Source organism: Fistularia commersonii, chromosome 28 (genome assembly GCF_037954325.1).
Source record: "Fistularia commersonii isolate RoL2024-O1a breed Wild chromosome 28, RoL_Fcom_v1.0, whole genome shotgun sequence".
NCBI classification, from domain to species: Eukaryota; Metazoa; Chordata; class Actinopteri; order Syngnathiformes; family Fistulariidae; genus Fistularia; species Fistularia commersonii.
The window spans coordinates 1,579,564-1,596,232 of record NC_141311.1 but is presented as its reverse complement, the minus strand read 5'-3'; the positions used below and the strand labels follow the sequence as shown (position 1 = coordinate 1,596,232).

The window sequence follows — 16,669 nt, the reverse complement described above, 5'->3', positions numbered from 1 at the left end:
CCCGGTTAAAGACTTTTCCACGTCGGGCGAGTCTCGTCGCAAATCTGACGAAAACACTCTCGCGTCGGCTCCTCGGAGAGGAAAAACGTTTGCCTCTCCGTTATGAAAACTACAAGGAGCTTCGTCGACGTGCCGTTTGCAGATTCGGAAGTGAAATCGAGCGTCGGGCGCCTGGACAGGGTTTGTACTCCCTCTGTCCTGCAATGCAATGTTTGCAAAACGTCCGATCGCGCACACATTATTGGGTCAAAAAGTCGCTTTACACGCGCGGACGTGCTGAAAGCGCTGCCCTCGGGGGGAGAACAAGATGTTTATTCATGACCAGATTATTGCTGGAGCTCCTCTGGACATCTTACAGGAGAAGCAAAAATAAGAGAGAGGACGACAGAAGTGTGACGTGACAAGAGGTCAGTCAAGAGATTAAATACATGTGTGGAGGAATCTGTGCCCACTGTGTATTACACACCCTCTTCCATGCCCTCGGGCCGCATTACTGTGTGTGTGTGTGTGTGTGTGTGTGTGTGTGTGTGTGTGTGTTACGGCGGTCGTGACCCACTCAGCGCGGCGCCGGATTATCAATCACACGACATCATCGTCTCCGGAAGCGGTGGCATTGACGCGTTATGAGTTATGGGATACAGATGAAGGATGTTGACGAGCGGAGAAAGGGTATCGCTGTGCGGCAGGCGTGTGTGTGTGTGTGTGTGTGTGTGTGTGTGTGTGTGTGTGTGTGTGTTTGCATGTTCCAGGCTGCCGCTACACCTGCGGGAGTTATCGATGCTTCATACAGGAGGCTGTACCCGTGGTCTCCACAGTGAAGGCCATTCCTTTTAGACGGCACATTTGAAAACCATTAATACCCGATGACTAAACACCCGCTGACACCCAACCATCTTATTCGTGCACGTTGTGTATGTGTGTGTGTGTGTGTGTGTGTGTGTGTGTGTGTGCGTGGGTTTTTCCAGCACCGCAAGTTGAGAAGCGAGCGACCCCAAACCCCTGACCTATAATCCACCGACTATCATCCACTGCCTCCGCACTTGCACTTGATCTTCCTCATTTGTCTATGCGTCCCACGCTAATCCGCCGCGTGCTTTCCAACACACACACACACTCGCGCCGACAAGCGAAATAATAAAAAGGAGGAAGATCGGCGGCGCCGGCGTGTGAGCCGAAGCCTCGCGCCACTAACCTACATTGAGCATCTGACTCCACACACTCTCACTGCTTCCCCAAACCGCTCGCTGCTGGAATCTGTGCCACTTCCGCGAGACTCCATCTCCATCCCCCTCTCCTCAACGTATGCGAAGTGACATCCTGTACAAACACTCACGCACACACACACACACACACACACACGTGCGCACTCACACACCAGGCCGGTACACACACTGACAGGTCGCTCTTGAGTCTTGCACCGTTGCCGAGCCGTTGAAGACAAGAGGGAAAGATCATGTGACAGCTACAACCGGCACCGGAGTCACGGCTCGTATCCTGATAATGAATTCTGCATGAATTTGGAAACATAGGACGCACACACACACACACACACACACAAGGTTTAAAGGTTGAGGACATGCTGAAGTAGTTTAAGTGACACGTTGATCCCTTGAGTTTAAGCGTTACAAACGCTGTCTACGGCATCGCATCAAGCAGCAGGTGGCGGACAAGAGGATAGAGGCCGGACACACACACACACACACACACACACACACACACACACAGGAACAGCATGGAGTGGAGAAGTCGGGGAAACAAAGTGGACTCAAGTGCCGAACTCAAAGGCACACTTGAGTGCAGGCTTTACCTGCACTTAGTATCTTCCTGGGAAAAAATATCTCAATAAATTGTTCCCCCTGGAGAGGAAGATAAATGGTAAATTACCAACTACAGATCCGAGCTGAAGAAAGGAAGCGCAGTGAACTGCTTTTTTACGTATACAGGGAACCCTCACTTTTCACAGGTATTTTTGATGGTATTTCCAGATATATGAACCATCAGCGAACCTCACTCAACCTTTTACAAACCTCTTATATTATCAACAAAGTGGACAGGATTCACACTTACACGAACATTTGTTTCTCTGCATTAATCAACAAGCCAGTGTTACTCGGTACGAGATGTTGCGTGGGTGCAATGTTCGGAGCGAGAGTTCACAATGCTGGATATCTTTGCTTCGCAAAGAAGATCTCGTGTTTTTATTTATTTCATAAAAGGATTTTTTGTTGAATTTTACTATATTTTTATTGTTTTTTTTTTTTTAGATATGGCTATTTCATCACGAGAAAAATGTTCAAATATTACAAAAAAAAAAAAAGAAAGAACGATCAGTCGCGAAAAACCAATTCCAAAAAAAAAAACCGTGAAGTAGCGAGGGTTCAATATATTTGGAATAGATTTACGTAGAAATTGCATAATCGACGCTTTGGCCGTCTTTACGCGACTTTAGACCTGAACTGATCGAGGCAAAAACCCGGGATGGGGATTAACGCTGGGAAAACCGAGCGGGGGGCAAGTTTTCCGTAAGAATGTGCGGCATCTGTAGAAAACAATCCCTCGTACGCCGGCTGCACATGAAACTCAGGAAAATACACACCAGGGAGAGTGTGTGTGTGTTGTGTTTTCAGAGTGTGAAGCACTGGATGTACTGGCACTCGGAGCGGGATGCACCTTTTTCCTGCACCTTCAGCAGGTCAAACAATCTTTGAGGGGGTTATATAATTGTTCCGGCCCTCCCTTTTCCTGTTCACTCAGCTCCGCTCGCTCTTCCCTTTCCGATAGGCCTGAACTTCCTCCAGCACAGACGCAATCATTTCTGGAAGCTGCCGGCCCGGATCGCCGCCGAGGCAAAACGTAAACGCCGATTTCCAGGCTACCGGACGATGAGAGATCCGTTCCGTCTTTCTTATCGGCGGCGCGGCAGCCGTCGTCCGAGGGTCCGACGCGACTTTACCGGCGAGTGGAGCGAAGCCTGAGCCGTCAGCAGTTCTTATACCCTCCGGTTTCTCTGCTTGGTGAGCAGGATTCATAGATTTGATATGTATAAAATCCTGATGGAGGGAGGGAGTTGCGGAGACTCTAACTTGCGTCTCCCTTTCAGATCCTGCATGTCCCGCGTTCACCGGCGGACCTGAAACGCACCGCATTGTTTGCCAGACGACAAAGAAACTGGATCCTCTCTTGAAAATCGCTGAGTGCTTTTCCTGCTCTGTTCCAGACAAAAAAAAAAAAAAAAAAAAACAATACGCCCGCTCAAAACTTCTTCGGGCCCCTTTTCAAATAAGGCAAAGAAAAACAGAGCCGAGCTCCGAGAGGATTTGCACGTATGACTCACGTCCACTCCAATGGGTTTTTAGTGATAGAAAAAGTGTCCAGTCCGGAAAGTCGACTCGTATTTGGGTCGGTCCGGCTTGTCTGCCGCGTGCAGCCTCGCTGGCTGCAGGCTGTTTTGGGTAAACATAATGTGCTTATGTCCTGGGAGGCCTGCATGCAGACACCCGGTCACACACAGAGGCGTCTTCTCCGTTTTTTGCTATCGACTCCTCCAAACAGACGCGTGCAGGAAATCACTCAAACACACACACACACACACACACGGTCGCTTCATTATCTACTCTTCCAAGCAGAAAATAACTGCACTCAGAGAAGACACCAAGGGGAACGTGACCTCCCGTTGATGATTCCAGGGGTGACCGCGGAGTCCAGCGTAAGGCAAGATGTTGGGATTTTGATGTTAGCTACCTGCGGTCCCGGAGGTGCTGAGCGGCCGTGCCTTGGGGAGCTTTTATGGGAAACAGAAAGGGCAGGATACGAGGTCCGATGAACATCAGTAAGGCTGGAGTGTTACGACTCCTTTGCATGGGAGTTGAGCGATCCCAGCTGTCTCGGCTTCGTCTGTGCGCTACTTTCTCTTTCTCTCAACCGCGAGACGGCCAGTGACGAAAACGGCATCTGGGTCTGTCCTGCGGTCGGTGCACGTTCAGAACCGGACGTGTCGGTCAACATCGGTTTGACAAATGAGAAAGAGAACGAGGCCTCCGCCCAGACCCACGCCAGGTGAGCGCCATCTTTTCTTTTCCGAGAATGAGGGAACATCCCATCCGTGTTGCGAGACGAAGGTTTGATTTTTATCAGCGTTTGATATTCCGCGACAAACCCTCGCTCTATTACAGACAAAATATACAAACTTTACCAGACTTGCTGGAGGAATGTAATGAGGCCATGCTTTTGCTTCTCCATGACATCCTGCGAGGCCCTGAGCTTCCCACACACACACACACACACACACACACACACACACACACACACAGAGCGCTGAACCGGACTCCTGGAAGCTCAGTGTAAACATCCCTCCAGATTCCTGCATTTTATGTACATATTTGCAGTCTAGGTGAACAAGGTGCTTTCAAGGCATGATTTGTCGAAAGAAAAAAAAGCGGGACGGCATCTGCAAATCCACTCCGAAGACCAAAAGGCAAACTGTGAACGTAAGCAGGACTCAAAAGTCTCAAAGCTCGGGGCGTCGTGCGCGTCTCTCCTCGCTTGAGTTGTGCGGCGGCGCGCCGCAACCCCGCAGACCACACGCAAAACCTTTCCAACTCTAAGCGCCCGTTTCACCCCGTGCGTAAACAGAGCGGCCGTATCCTCGAGTCTGCACCAGGCGAACTGTGACGGCAGTGTCTGCCGTTAAATGCTCTGATTCATGCCATATGGACGTTTAAGTAATGGGCGCGCTCGGTGTGACGATTCACTATCTTACAATCATTCCACTCAGAAAAACGGGCACATGCGGTACATTGTCGGGGTCGGTCGTGCAAACTGAGAATGTGTGACAGTAAGCTGGACCGGGGAAAAGCGTTGCGGGTCCTTGTTTACTGTTGTTCAGCGAGCCAGTGTTGCGTCTTGTTGCTGATGGTCATGCGCGTCCGATGGATTACTATGGACCCATTTTCTCCCGGCTCCGAACTGTACGACCAACTGCGCACAGACCGGCGTCTTTATTCTCACCCGGGGCGGCGGAAAAGTAAAAACAATGAGGGGGAAAAAGGAAATTAAAAAAAAACAGCAACAAATGGGAAGAAAAAGATGTAAAAGGAAAAGAGAGAAAAAGCAAAATAGGCACGTGAGGAATCTGCATCCGCTTCCAGCTCAGCGGTGAATTCGCCAAGCAGGTAAAAATGTGGAAAACATGAGCAGAGAATGGAAAGAAATGAAAAGTGAATCTTTGTGACAGGCAGGTATGGATAGTTAGCGCAGCAGGAATATCTCCTCTGCCGCCACTCCGGACGCTCATCCTTCTTTGGCAATTTTTCCACTTTTGTCCGGCGCTTCTCGCTGCCCCCGCAATATTTAATCCGCACATCATCCATCCTGCCCTTTTCCTTCCCTCCCAGACATCTCTCCATCACTGCAACTATTTCACCCTCGCTTTCTTTTTTCCATTTCCGCCCCCCTTCTCCGTCTACTCCCAAGATCCAACCGCCAGGTCTCCAGCCTCTCCGATGCCCGGCACGTCACGCGCCGACGAACACTCGTTTCCTCTTTCCGCTTTGTTTTGCCGCTCGTAAAGCGTCCGGTGGGCGGATGTGTGGGTGCCTGAGAAAGTGCAACGCGTTCTAATGACAAGCAGAAATCTGTTGAGAGTGCACCCCACGCTAAAACCGAGCGTGGGGTGCTTGTTACTGGACCGCACGAATACGCGTGAACATCCATGAATGTGTGTGGACCATATATCCCTCTGTAAGGCTCTGGTTGTGTTTGGCGGCGCCGGAGGCCGCGCACAGCACAATGACAGCTCTATGCACGCCAAACGCCGGTGAATAGCCATACCATGCAGCGCTGCAAGAGGAGAGTGTGTGAGTGACACAACCTGCATGTTGGTTTCTCCACCTGGGCGGTGAGAACTTTAGCAAACTTGGTGAACTGGAGGGAGGTGAGTCCTGCAGACCGAGGAGCGGCTCCACAATGCACGCATAATAACCCAGTATTACAGGATCAGCGGGACGGAGGAGCCCACAGCTGACTGGCAGAAACGGGAGGTCTCTGCTGCTACTGCTGCTCTCCTGAGGCTCCGCTCAAGACGGACAATATTGGTGAGTATCTTGATCATCCTCCTAATGTAGGTCAACCTTGCATATTTTTTAAGAGACAATTCCCACTGACATCATGTCACCAGGTTGGGGGTCACTTGTGGGCTCCCCCCTCCCTCCCCCCAGTGCATTTCAGATATGGGACTGGACCCAATAATATTATTGTTGACGAGTATTAAGGATTGAAAACTCCAGGAAAAGTCTATTACAATGACTACTATTACTATCAGTATTTTTTTTTTCTATGATGATGATGATGATGATGATGATGATGATGATGATGATTATTATTATTATTATTATTATTATTATTAGATGAGATAATGTGTACTTTCATGATCCCAAGCTTGAGATTTTTTTTTTGATGGTTAATTATTATAATTATTATTGTTATAGTTCCTTGTTTTGACAAGCAGCTGGTTACAATGTCATGCTCCTGTATTGGCGGGTAGCACTGAAATGGGTTGCACAGAACGAATCATACCTTGGTTATCCTCGTCCATGCTAGCAGCCTGTGAATCACCCCCCCCTCTTTCCTCCCCCCAAAAAAATAAAAAATAAAAAAAAATCCAGTCACAGAAACTTCCGCTGTGCGAAGAGGACGTTATTCTGCTGCAGCCGCGGCTCCTAATTCCCAGGACGCATGTGGTGCACAGGTTGTCTCACGGGCAGCGTCTTATGTCGGGGTCTATTTTGGCCATTTACGCCTCGGTGACGGTTCGCAGGACCCCCCCCTCCGGTCGTCCCTCGGTCCGTGAGGCGGCGGCGGCGGCTGTTGCTCCACGGCGGCCGGCGGTGCCGTCCTTATCCCTCCAAATACGCCTTCACTCCACTAGTGTCGGGAGAGTAGTTGACGCGGCTGCGTCAAGCTACTGTAGCACAGCTAGAACACCACCGGAAGTGAGGGTTGTTTTTTCAAAAATAAAAGCATCAAGCCGTCGTCGGGTATACACGGAGCGTTTATTTTGTTTTATTTTGAAACTCCAAAACAGGATGAGGTTTTGTGTTTGGGGTAACTTGATGGTATTTATTAATCACATCCCAGCTCCGCTGCGCGTCAGCGCTCCACGCCGATCAATCCTCACGTGACTCCAGGCCACCGTGGGGTGACTTGAGTGTTGACATGGATGCATTCTGCAGTGTGTGTGTGTGTGTGTGTGTGTGTGTGTGTGTGTGTGTGTGAGGGAGGGAGGGAGGAAGGGTCCACCTCAGGACCGTGTGTTTATTTTCAAACCTGCAGATGGTTTGTTTTGGATTCTTGCAGACAACTGCGTATCGATATCAACAGTTGGAATCAACAATTATATCTGCCTTGCTGCAAACAATGATGTATTTAAAAAGTGCTAATAATAATTTCATTTTCCATATATTTTTTTGAATCTGTATTCATCTTTAAGCAAGTGCAGACGCCCTTTTTTAAGTTATTTGATGCTCAAACTATTACTTCACAGTATTACAAGTTGCTTGTGAATATATTAGGGATTATAGTGTCATTTTACACACCGTCATTATCAATAGCGATGTGACCGTGACCTGGATGACTGAGAACCTCCACAGACATATGACTACTAATGATAAAAACAACAATAACAACAACAGTAATAATAATATGATCAATGGATATTTTTACTTACTGAGGATTCATGTTTACACAGGTGTGTCAGCGAACTGCTGGTCTGGGATTATTTTCAAGAATCACTATATTAGATAAGATATGCTTTATTGACCACAGAGGGGAAATTCTTTGTCTTATTCTTTATGATAAATTACTTATCCTTTTTATATTAATATATAACAATAAATGAACTGTCTTTTTTATTTCACAAGGAAATGTATACTAAATTCTTTATTCTTTAATTATCTATATATAAAAAAAAAACAATGATCTGTCTTTTTTTTATTTCACAAGGAAATAAAAATACACAATAAAATGGCAGGAGAATACGCTAATAACTAAAAATAATGAATAGAATAAGAATAGCGATAGCGGTAGTGGTGATAAAAGTGGTAATCGTCCAGCCTGTACATATGTAATAGGTATTGTAGTAGGAGTAGCAATAGCCGTGCAAGAACAATTAAAGGATTCTGTTTCATTATTATCGCTAAAAGTTTGTAAGAAAAGAGTTTCCTGCGATGCATGCTTCTCATTTTGTCCTCTTGGTGCCGCAGCAGGAGGGACCTCCATCCAGGAAACCTCCGTCCAGGTTCAGTTTTAGTGCCTTTCTTTTTCCGACACTCAAATCTCCAAATTCTGACCAAATGTGACAACAGCGAAAATGAACGAGCTAATTATAACATGATTTGTTGCTGGTTTGACACCTCGTCGCGAATGAGAACTTTCCGTGTGGATTTTACAACTCGTGCCGCACTTGTGAAAAGAAAAGACAAGCTGCTAAAAAGTAAGTTCCCTTTCAGGTGCAAATCAAACCCAGAATATCAGTGAGACTTTGTGAAAAAGGGAGCTATAATATCAAATGACGCATTCAGCCCATAAAGCAGCCGCCGTCCCAATGATTGACCCTCGTCTGAAAACTTTACCTGTATTCTGCATGAAAAGGGCATTTTGAGAAAATCCTGTTACGTAAGCGCGGAGCACCAGCAGGTTAAGAAGAATGCAGTAAAGAACACACACACACACACACACACACACACACACAGCTTATTTCTACAACACACGTGGTTTTGATTATAGCATTCCTGCCCCCCCCTCCTCTGGGTGAGGGTGAAAGGAAGGGAGGAGGTGGAGGAGGAGGAGGGGGAGCTCTTCCTGTGTGCGTTACACCAATGGTCAGTCGTGGAAAAAAAAAAAAACTCCTATTAATGAATCCTTGTGTTTATTCTAAAGGGTTATTTTTTTTCCTCCTAATCCCAGAAAAGAAATTCCCCAGACAAAACACAAACACTTGGTTGGGAGGGTATGGCTGAAATTAAACTTTATTTTCTGTTTTCATTATGGGTGAGGTCTTAGAATATTTCATAATCTATTTCTATTTGTTTTAAAAATGTGAACGATGTAACGCTTCTATTGCTGCAGAATTATACTGCAAGTAATGGGATTATTCAAAATGATCCGACCGTAGAGAGAAGTGTGTTCGCTCGACTTTTATAAGATTAAGTGCGAGCAACTCGTCATTCACACACTCCTCAGCCGTCCTGCGCTCTTGAAACAATACGTGCTCTTTTAGTATTTGAAGGCCGGGGGATGACGCAATCCTCCGGACCCCCGCGATCCGGCGTGATCCGGTCCGGTGCCGAAATATGAACCCTTACGTCAAGGCGAGATGGAACGGTCAGAGTCGGTCCGGGGTGAACACGCCGAGGAGAGGGTGTTAGGTGTAAATGCCCAGAGACGAGATGGGCTTTTTGGGAACACACACCCATGCCCTGTTTGTTTTCCCAGATAGTTGGTGATGGGTGAAGGATGGGCCTTCTTTGTGGACAGCAACAAGCGAACCACACGTTTAAGTTCGATTTCCTTCTTTTTCGTCAACTTTAAAACACGGAGCGAATGTTTCCAGACGGCGGCTCTTTCCTCCCCTCGCTCCCTCTCGCTGCTTTGACATACAAAGCCGATGGATGCGAAGTTGTCAGCACACGTAGTAAAACCCTGATTTGAATATTTTCTGTGCTACAAGTGCAGAAGTAGGTCGTGTGCATAATGTCTGAGATTGAGAGTCCGACTGAATATTGAAAACCGTCGAAACCCGAAAGAAAACATTTGTTTATTTGTGTCCCTACGATGCGCGTTTGTTCGCCTCGGGACAAAGGTTAACTAATAATCCGACGGAAGCTTGCAGTGAACGCCGCGGCGATGTTCGGACCGTCTGCCTCCCCGGGGGGTTTTTCCGGGGCGCACGTCTGACAGATTAGCCCCGCCGTCGGAGGAAACGTCTGCGGTTCTCCTGACCGACTTCACGTGACCTGATTGAGCGGTCGTACGCTCCAGAAGCCGAGAGGCCTTTCACCTTTTCCCTCCCAAATGCGACGGACGAGCGGTCGCTCTGCTCATCCACCCCACCGGATTCGCCATTTCAATTTCATCCCTCCGCGGAACGTGTCCTACTTCTGCTTTTTCCCCTTGACGTGTAAAGAGCTCGTAATTGAGCCGTCGCGAGTCTTTCGGTGTTGCGCGAATGCGGGCCGTCCTTTTTCTGCCTGGAAGCGCAGAAGCGGGGGATGCGACCGGCTTTAACACATCCTTCCTGTTGCGGGGGGTTCATCCCTGGGTGACGGCTTCCAGTCGGCGGAGGGCGGCAGGATTTCCTCCCTCGCTCAAAACCACCTCTGCTGTCTGAACGCTTATTTCCTGCCGCCATCTGGTCAAAGGGCAAAGTTGAGGAGACTCTCTGGACTCAAGGACAGAAGCGAGAGGAACTCACAAACCCGATCCGCTGCTTTGAATTCACGCTGAAGTTCATTGCAGTCCGCTAATCGTTACCCCAAGATAAACTTTATTGATCCCAATAGGGGAAATTCTTTTCGTCACGGCAGCGTAACGGTTATAGTATCAATAAAAATGATAGAAATATAAACAGAGAGACAATTAGGAGACGATTAAAAGATAGCCAAAGACATCCACAAATAAATAGACAGCAGAGAGAACAACAACAACAACATGAAGGATAAGAATGGACGACAAAATGGAAAAAATTATTTGGACAGCCATCCATTATGGGCGACCCCTGGGAGGTGATCGCCATGACAACGCAAAGCACTGATGTTGAGTGTTTCCTATGTCCCCGCTATTAAAATCAGCTGTTTTGTCAAACACCCACATGCCGCACGTTGTAAAATCGACGCGCGTTATAATTTGGACCTTTTGGCTCTTCGTCAAAACGTTCTCGCTGCCGAGACTTTGAGGTGCTGCTGAGCACGCGGTAAAAATCTATATCGTTGTGCGTTTTCATCATTTTCATATTCTGCAGAAAAGCCACCAGCGGGAAGAAACGTGCCTCTTACTCCCCTTATAATTAGGGATTTTTTATTCATTCCCGCCACAGTGAACACACAACCCCCCCTCTTTTCCCTCTGTGTGTGTTCTGCCTACTCGTCTCCTCTTCACACTCAGATTCGAGGTCAACTTGCAACCCATCTCGCCACCCGATCTCCTTCTAGAGCGCTTCGAACGCGCCTCCTCATCCCCGGTCAATGGCTTCCCAGATGAGAGCGCACTTTAGGTCTATTTGGAAACCGAAAAAAAAAAAGCTAAAAGACGTCCCGGGCAGACGCTCTCTACTGTGCAAAGCCACTCGCAGAGGAAAAACCTCAAGTCGCGGGTTGAGAGCAATCAGCATAAATCAGGTTTAAAGACTAATGCATCCCGCATCAAATCAAGTGGATTAATTTTTGATTACATGTGGCATTAGTAATGCATTATCCGACCCGAGAGGATGTGGCGCATGAATGTCTCGCTTGGAAAATAAAAAAAAGCAGGGTGAATAATTTGGTTTCGCGACATAAATCTCCGCCGCGGTGTTGAGCGGACACAATAAAAACGGCATCGGCGCGGAGTCGGTGGACCGTTTGTCACGGCGCCTCGCTTCGGGACGCTTCAACCTGAAGAAATGCTCTTTGTCCGAGGCGTGACATTTACTTTCCTGATCGATCGAGAATCACAAACTTTACATCGCCTCCTCGCGTCACACCCGCAGATATTTTGTGGACGATGAGCGACAGCGCGGAGGATTAAACCTCTGCTCGGATCATTGCAGTCGATCAAAAAGATGATTGACATTTTAGATTATTTTAAACAGAGCGCAACTGAAGCAGTTGAGAACACGAACCAAGAAAGACCCCCTGTACTCGGACACATGAGCATCCTTTGCTAAGCGCTAGTCGGTATAAGAAGGTTAACCAGGAGGAGGCCGGGGTTCCCGCTCTCCCGCTTCTGTGTGAAAACACCAAAATTCATCCTCCTGCCGTTGATCCCCCATCCGTCTTTTCCATACTTTTAGCGACCTATTGATCCCCCAGTGCTGTCCGTGGTGCTGAAGCACCAGAAACATTTGTAATGGAGCGTTTTTCACCGTCCGCCTTTCTGTCCATTTGGTCGTGGATCAATAATGCGCTCAGCAGCCCATGATCGAAGTGACAAGTAGCAACATGTCATCACAGAAAGGTGAGAGAATGAGCGAGTAATACCACATCGCTTTGATTCTGTGTGCAGTGTGTTGTCTGGATGATCTGAGTCAAACTGCTGTTAAAGCGCAAATGATTGCTTTCATTTACAGCAATTGTAGCATGTGTGTGTGTGTGTGTGTCTGTATTGGTAGTGTAAGAGTGCTGCAATTGGCTTATCCTTTTGTTAAAAAATGAAATAAAATAATGACTGACGGCTCAAAGGTTAAAATCCTGGGATCGAAAGAACCCATATGACAAGATCCCAGCATGATAAATTGATTATTAATCTGGTAGAAAAACAAACAGTATCAAACCAAATACATTGCAGCTTGGATTGGATTCTTGCCACATCAAGCTGCAATTTTATCACTGACGCACACACACACACACACATACATAAAACACATGTGGGCTGGTGCTAAAGGCTAAAAACTCTATAATCTTTACTCCACATCCCTTTTTTCTGAGGGTACAAAAGGCGGTTAGTAAAAGCAGGGGAAAGATAACTCCACTTATCCTTCATCTATAGATCTCTCACTCTCTCCGCCGGTCTTTTATGATAACCCTATTAAAATATTTTCCTCTGGCAAATCCCTGAGAAATAAATCCTCTTTTTTTCCAGAGCAGGGGGCGGGCAGGAGGGTTTGTCTGTCACATGGAGAAAATACAGTTGCCTTGGCAACCTCTGATGGTTTTACTCGGCAGGCTGGCTGGCATCGGAGTGACTGGTTAGAAGTTTGCCGGGGACGTTTCGCGCAAGGCGACAATGTCAGCAGATTGAAATCTTATTTAAAAGAAGTGCACGTTGGAGAGATGTGCCAAACGGGCCGTCATCTGGGATTCATTTATTAGAAAGTTGCGCGTCCCGTCCCCCTCCTGTGAACGCAGGCTCTCACATCTCTGAGGTCACCATCAGGTGTATTCCCAGCAGGCAGTAATATTCTGACACGTGGAAGACGCATCGAAAAATAGCTCTTAATTTACATTACAACATACAGAGGTCTAATTGGCCTGAATACAAAATATTACCCTCATGTTTCAGATTTATATGGTATCTGGAGCTCATTCTGGCAGCGTTGCATTGAGACAGTTCCTTGATGTTGCCCGTTGTCATCCCTGATGTTGTTGTTGTTGTTTGCTGTCTATTTAGCTGCTATTTGTCTATTTATTCATCTATTTTTTTCGGGTCTTGTTATCTCCTGTTTTCTGCCTTTCTATTTATATTTATATTCGTATTTATATCGATTTTTTTTTTTTTGACATTATAACTGTTTCGCTCCTGTGACAAAGGTATTTCCCCTATGGGGATCAATAAAGTTTATCTTTATCTTTTATTTAGAAGCTGGAGGCTGGCATCAATGTTAGCTCACTGCTGCCTTCGTGTGGCCGCAGTTGGTGCTGCAGCACGTCAGAAGAACCAGGCTGAAGATGAACCCCTACAATGGGTTCATTTTTAAATCAAATCCATGGAAAACAACACTATTCAGGGGGTAAACCTATCTGGAGAAGTCTGATGAGCGATGCTTTAGTGTTGTCATCGTGTTGTCATTCCCCCTCTGTTGGGGGCACGACATAAAAATAAGGCAAGTGGTAAAACAACCCTTAATTCTATATCAATGAATACATTTGTCCTCTGCCGTCAGGGAAAGTTTTCTTGTGAAAATATCAGCAAATATCAGCAAATATCCATAGGTCATTCCGGGATTCGGAAGTGAAACTATGATCATGAGATAATGACTTGTATGGGTACAAAAAATAAAGGCTGAGTTGTTTGATTTCATTAATTTATTACTTTTGACAACTCAGTCGGCATTTCTGTGATCTCCGACTCACAAGCACCCGAACACACACATTTGCGTAAATCATACGAACCAAAGAGAGATCGGTGTAGGGAACGAAAAAAAACAAAACAAACAAAAAGCAGCTACAAAAACGTGTTTTCCAAGTCACATTGTTTCCGGTACCTCTGATTAGCAGTAATACAAAAGTGAAAGATGACTCCAGCGTACCAATGCAGAGAGGGCATGCGGTTTCCCTTTGAGATTGCACTTACTGAAGGACTAGACATTTCACAGAGATGGGTGTGGTGAGGTAGCTGTACTGCTGCAACACTTTGTACCTGTTATACAGCTAGACTTAACCAAAACTAAAGTAACAGCCACAGAGGATGAAGGAACACGCCGGTGCACTTCATGCAGTGTAAATGTTTATGTTTTGGGCCGAGAGCAGACAGGGAGCCGCGTAAACACACACGTCAGACAAAAATAAAGTGTATTTTCAACGTGACGCTCCGCCCTGGGCAGCGGTCAAATCCACATCCGTGACATCCGGGGCGAAAAGGCAGGATCCGACCCCGTGTTCTTCTGTATTCCCTGTGTGAAGCTCGGCCGGCGGGACAGAAAGGCGACTTGCGGGCATCTGGTTCTTCTTCGCCGCTCCTTCCCCACCTCCCCGCAAAGGCACTGGACTGGCGTGACGAGGGCTGAGGGGATAAACTCAGCTGTGTCACAGTGCTGCACGGGCGGCATCCTCCTCGCCCGCGGCGCCGCGAGCCGTCCGAGAGTTTTTGTTTGTGTTTCTTTCAGGCGCAAACATGGCGATGCTGATGGGAATCCGACGCGAGTCGCCGAAAACTCAGTGAATTTCGATGTGGACCTGCCAACACACACAGGGGGAGAGACGTCAGTGAGCGGAGACAGCACGACTGTTCAAACCCCTCGAGCTTTATTTGTCTGTAACTTAACTATAATTTAATAATAACTAGGTCATATTATAATGCATAGTATTAATAAGGTTAACACAGATACTATTTTCTACTTTGTAATTAAATCCGTCAACATTTTTTTTATAAGAAAAGTAGGATAGTAGGCAGAGCGGGCGTCCCTCCCCCCACCATTTAGAGCCTTCTTTCAGTGTGTGTGTGTGTGTGTGTGTACTTTTATATTCCTTTGTAACCACAAGGTGTTGAAAGTGCAATATAAGTGTTTAACATCTAGTAAGTAAAATTAGGCAAGGAATTTCCCACCCAAAAAAAAATGTAAACAAAGATTATAGGAAAAAGCAGAGTAAGTGGATGACTGGAAATGCATTAAAAGCATTAAAAACTAAATGGAGCATTTTTAAAATGAATAATTGAACTCTTTCCGGTTATTTTGATTTGTAGGGGATTGACGTTAACAACAGTTTATGGTCTGTGACTTCCTCAGAACCTCTGATCTTGCAAATGCTCGATCAGAGGTGAAGTATAAACCACATATCAGAGCATCAGATGTGTTTTTGTTTTGTTTTATTTTGATTTTGACGGGATGTAAAAGTGCAACGGTCAGTTGGACTGGAGACCCAACAGGCTCCAGGATGTCAGTTAAAGCCCAGAAGATCGCCTCCAACCGCAGACAGCGGTGCAAACAACACGTCCATGGTGAGAATAATTAAATCTTTATTTTTTTCATCGGCTTCTTAAGCAGAATCGATTAGATTTTTAGTGAAATCCAGCCTTTTAATGGCTCGAATGCAGTCCTGCACGATGACAGGTTGTTAGCCTAGCTTAGCAGCGCCCCACTTCAGACACATTCTTGCGAACTCATGTGAATCAAAGACTAACTATTTTACGTCAATTTACAGGGACATACATACATGCATAATGGATGAATGAAACTGCAATCTGTTCGGTTGAAGTAACTATCTCGGAGGCTCCAGACAGGCGGGGCTTTGTTGATACGAGCAAAAAGTCCCCGTCTTTGTCCGCTTTTCCCGGACGGGATCGTCTTACCTGCAGTCTGACGTTGAACATCATCGAAGCCACAAGATAGATGTAGGGGAATCGGATTCTCAGTCGCCAAGCCAGGTCGAAAAATATCAACAAAGTCCTCGTTAAGCCTTTGGAGAACACCCCGTAGGTGCGACCCGCAGAGCCCGAGAACCGGAGCACTAGATGAGACAGCCCCGCCATAAAGGCGAAGTCTGCCCGGCGATCCCTACGGTGTCGGCGTCAGTTGCTCCGGAAAAGAGCCAAGAAAAGGACAGCCGACCCGCGGCCTTTCATATTTCTGCAGCTGACTGGCACCGCGCTTGGTTCCGGAGGTGGCCGACGGGTTCGGCTTGTTGTGTCGGCAGTGCTGCTCCACCCCCGACGGCCGCTTCCCTGCAGCGCAGGTTCGGGTGTTGTTGTTGGGAGGAGGACCGATTACGGTGTGACACACGGAAGTTGTCGACACGAAACACTTTGCCCTCATTTCAGACTCTCAGGTGTAAAGCTTCCTGAAAATAATAATAATAATAATAATAATAATTAAACACACAATCGGATGTCTGTAGTGCAACATAACATAACGTACCCCCACCTAATAATTATATCAAAATCATGTAACTGTTTATAGAGAAATTTAAATCCAGAATTGTCATTTGGACCCCTTGTTCTAATATTGCATTTGATCATTTATGCTGATGTTTGTTCTATAACG

The 16,669-nt window shown here is 46.7% G+C and overlaps 2 protein-coding genes across 2 annotated transcripts in view; both read right to left on the bottom strand.

The window, feature by feature from the left end:
* cyth3b (cytohesin 3b) overlaps positions 1-6,917 on the bottom strand; it is a 36,127-nt gene extending 29,210 nt beyond the window's left edge. Inside the window, exon 1 of the mRNA XM_086176383.1 lies at positions 6,574-6,917. Coding sequence (XP_086032509.1) covers positions 6,574-6,592 — 19 coding nt within the window. The 5' untranslated portion in view covers positions 6,593-6,917. The remainder of the gene's footprint in view (positions 1-6,573) is intronic.
* Positions 6,918-13,979: 7,062 nt separating this feature from the next.
* smim10l3 (small integral membrane protein 10 like 3) lies at positions 13,980-16,447 on the bottom strand. The gene is made up of 2 exons (XM_086175959.1): positions 15,979-16,447; positions 13,980-14,864 (listed from the first exon to the last, which is right to left on the bottom strand). The coding sequence occupies exons 1-2, from the start codon at positions 16,156-16,158 to the stop codon at positions 14,844-14,846; spliced, it is 201 nt and encodes a 66-aa protein (XP_086032085.1). The 5' UTR covers positions 16,159-16,447; the 3' UTR covers positions 13,980-14,843.
* Between the last annotated feature and the right edge of the window lie 222 nt (positions 16,448-16,669).

Coding starts and splice junctions, on each gene's coding strand:
- smim10l3 (XM_086175959.1), bottom strand. CDS start 16,158: ATGGCGGGGCTGTCTCATCTAGTGCTCCGGTTCTCGGGCTCTGCGGGT. Junction 14,865..15,978: donor TGTTCAACGTCAGACTGCAG/GTAAGACGATCC, acceptor GTGTGTTGGCAG/GTCCACATCGAAATTCACTG.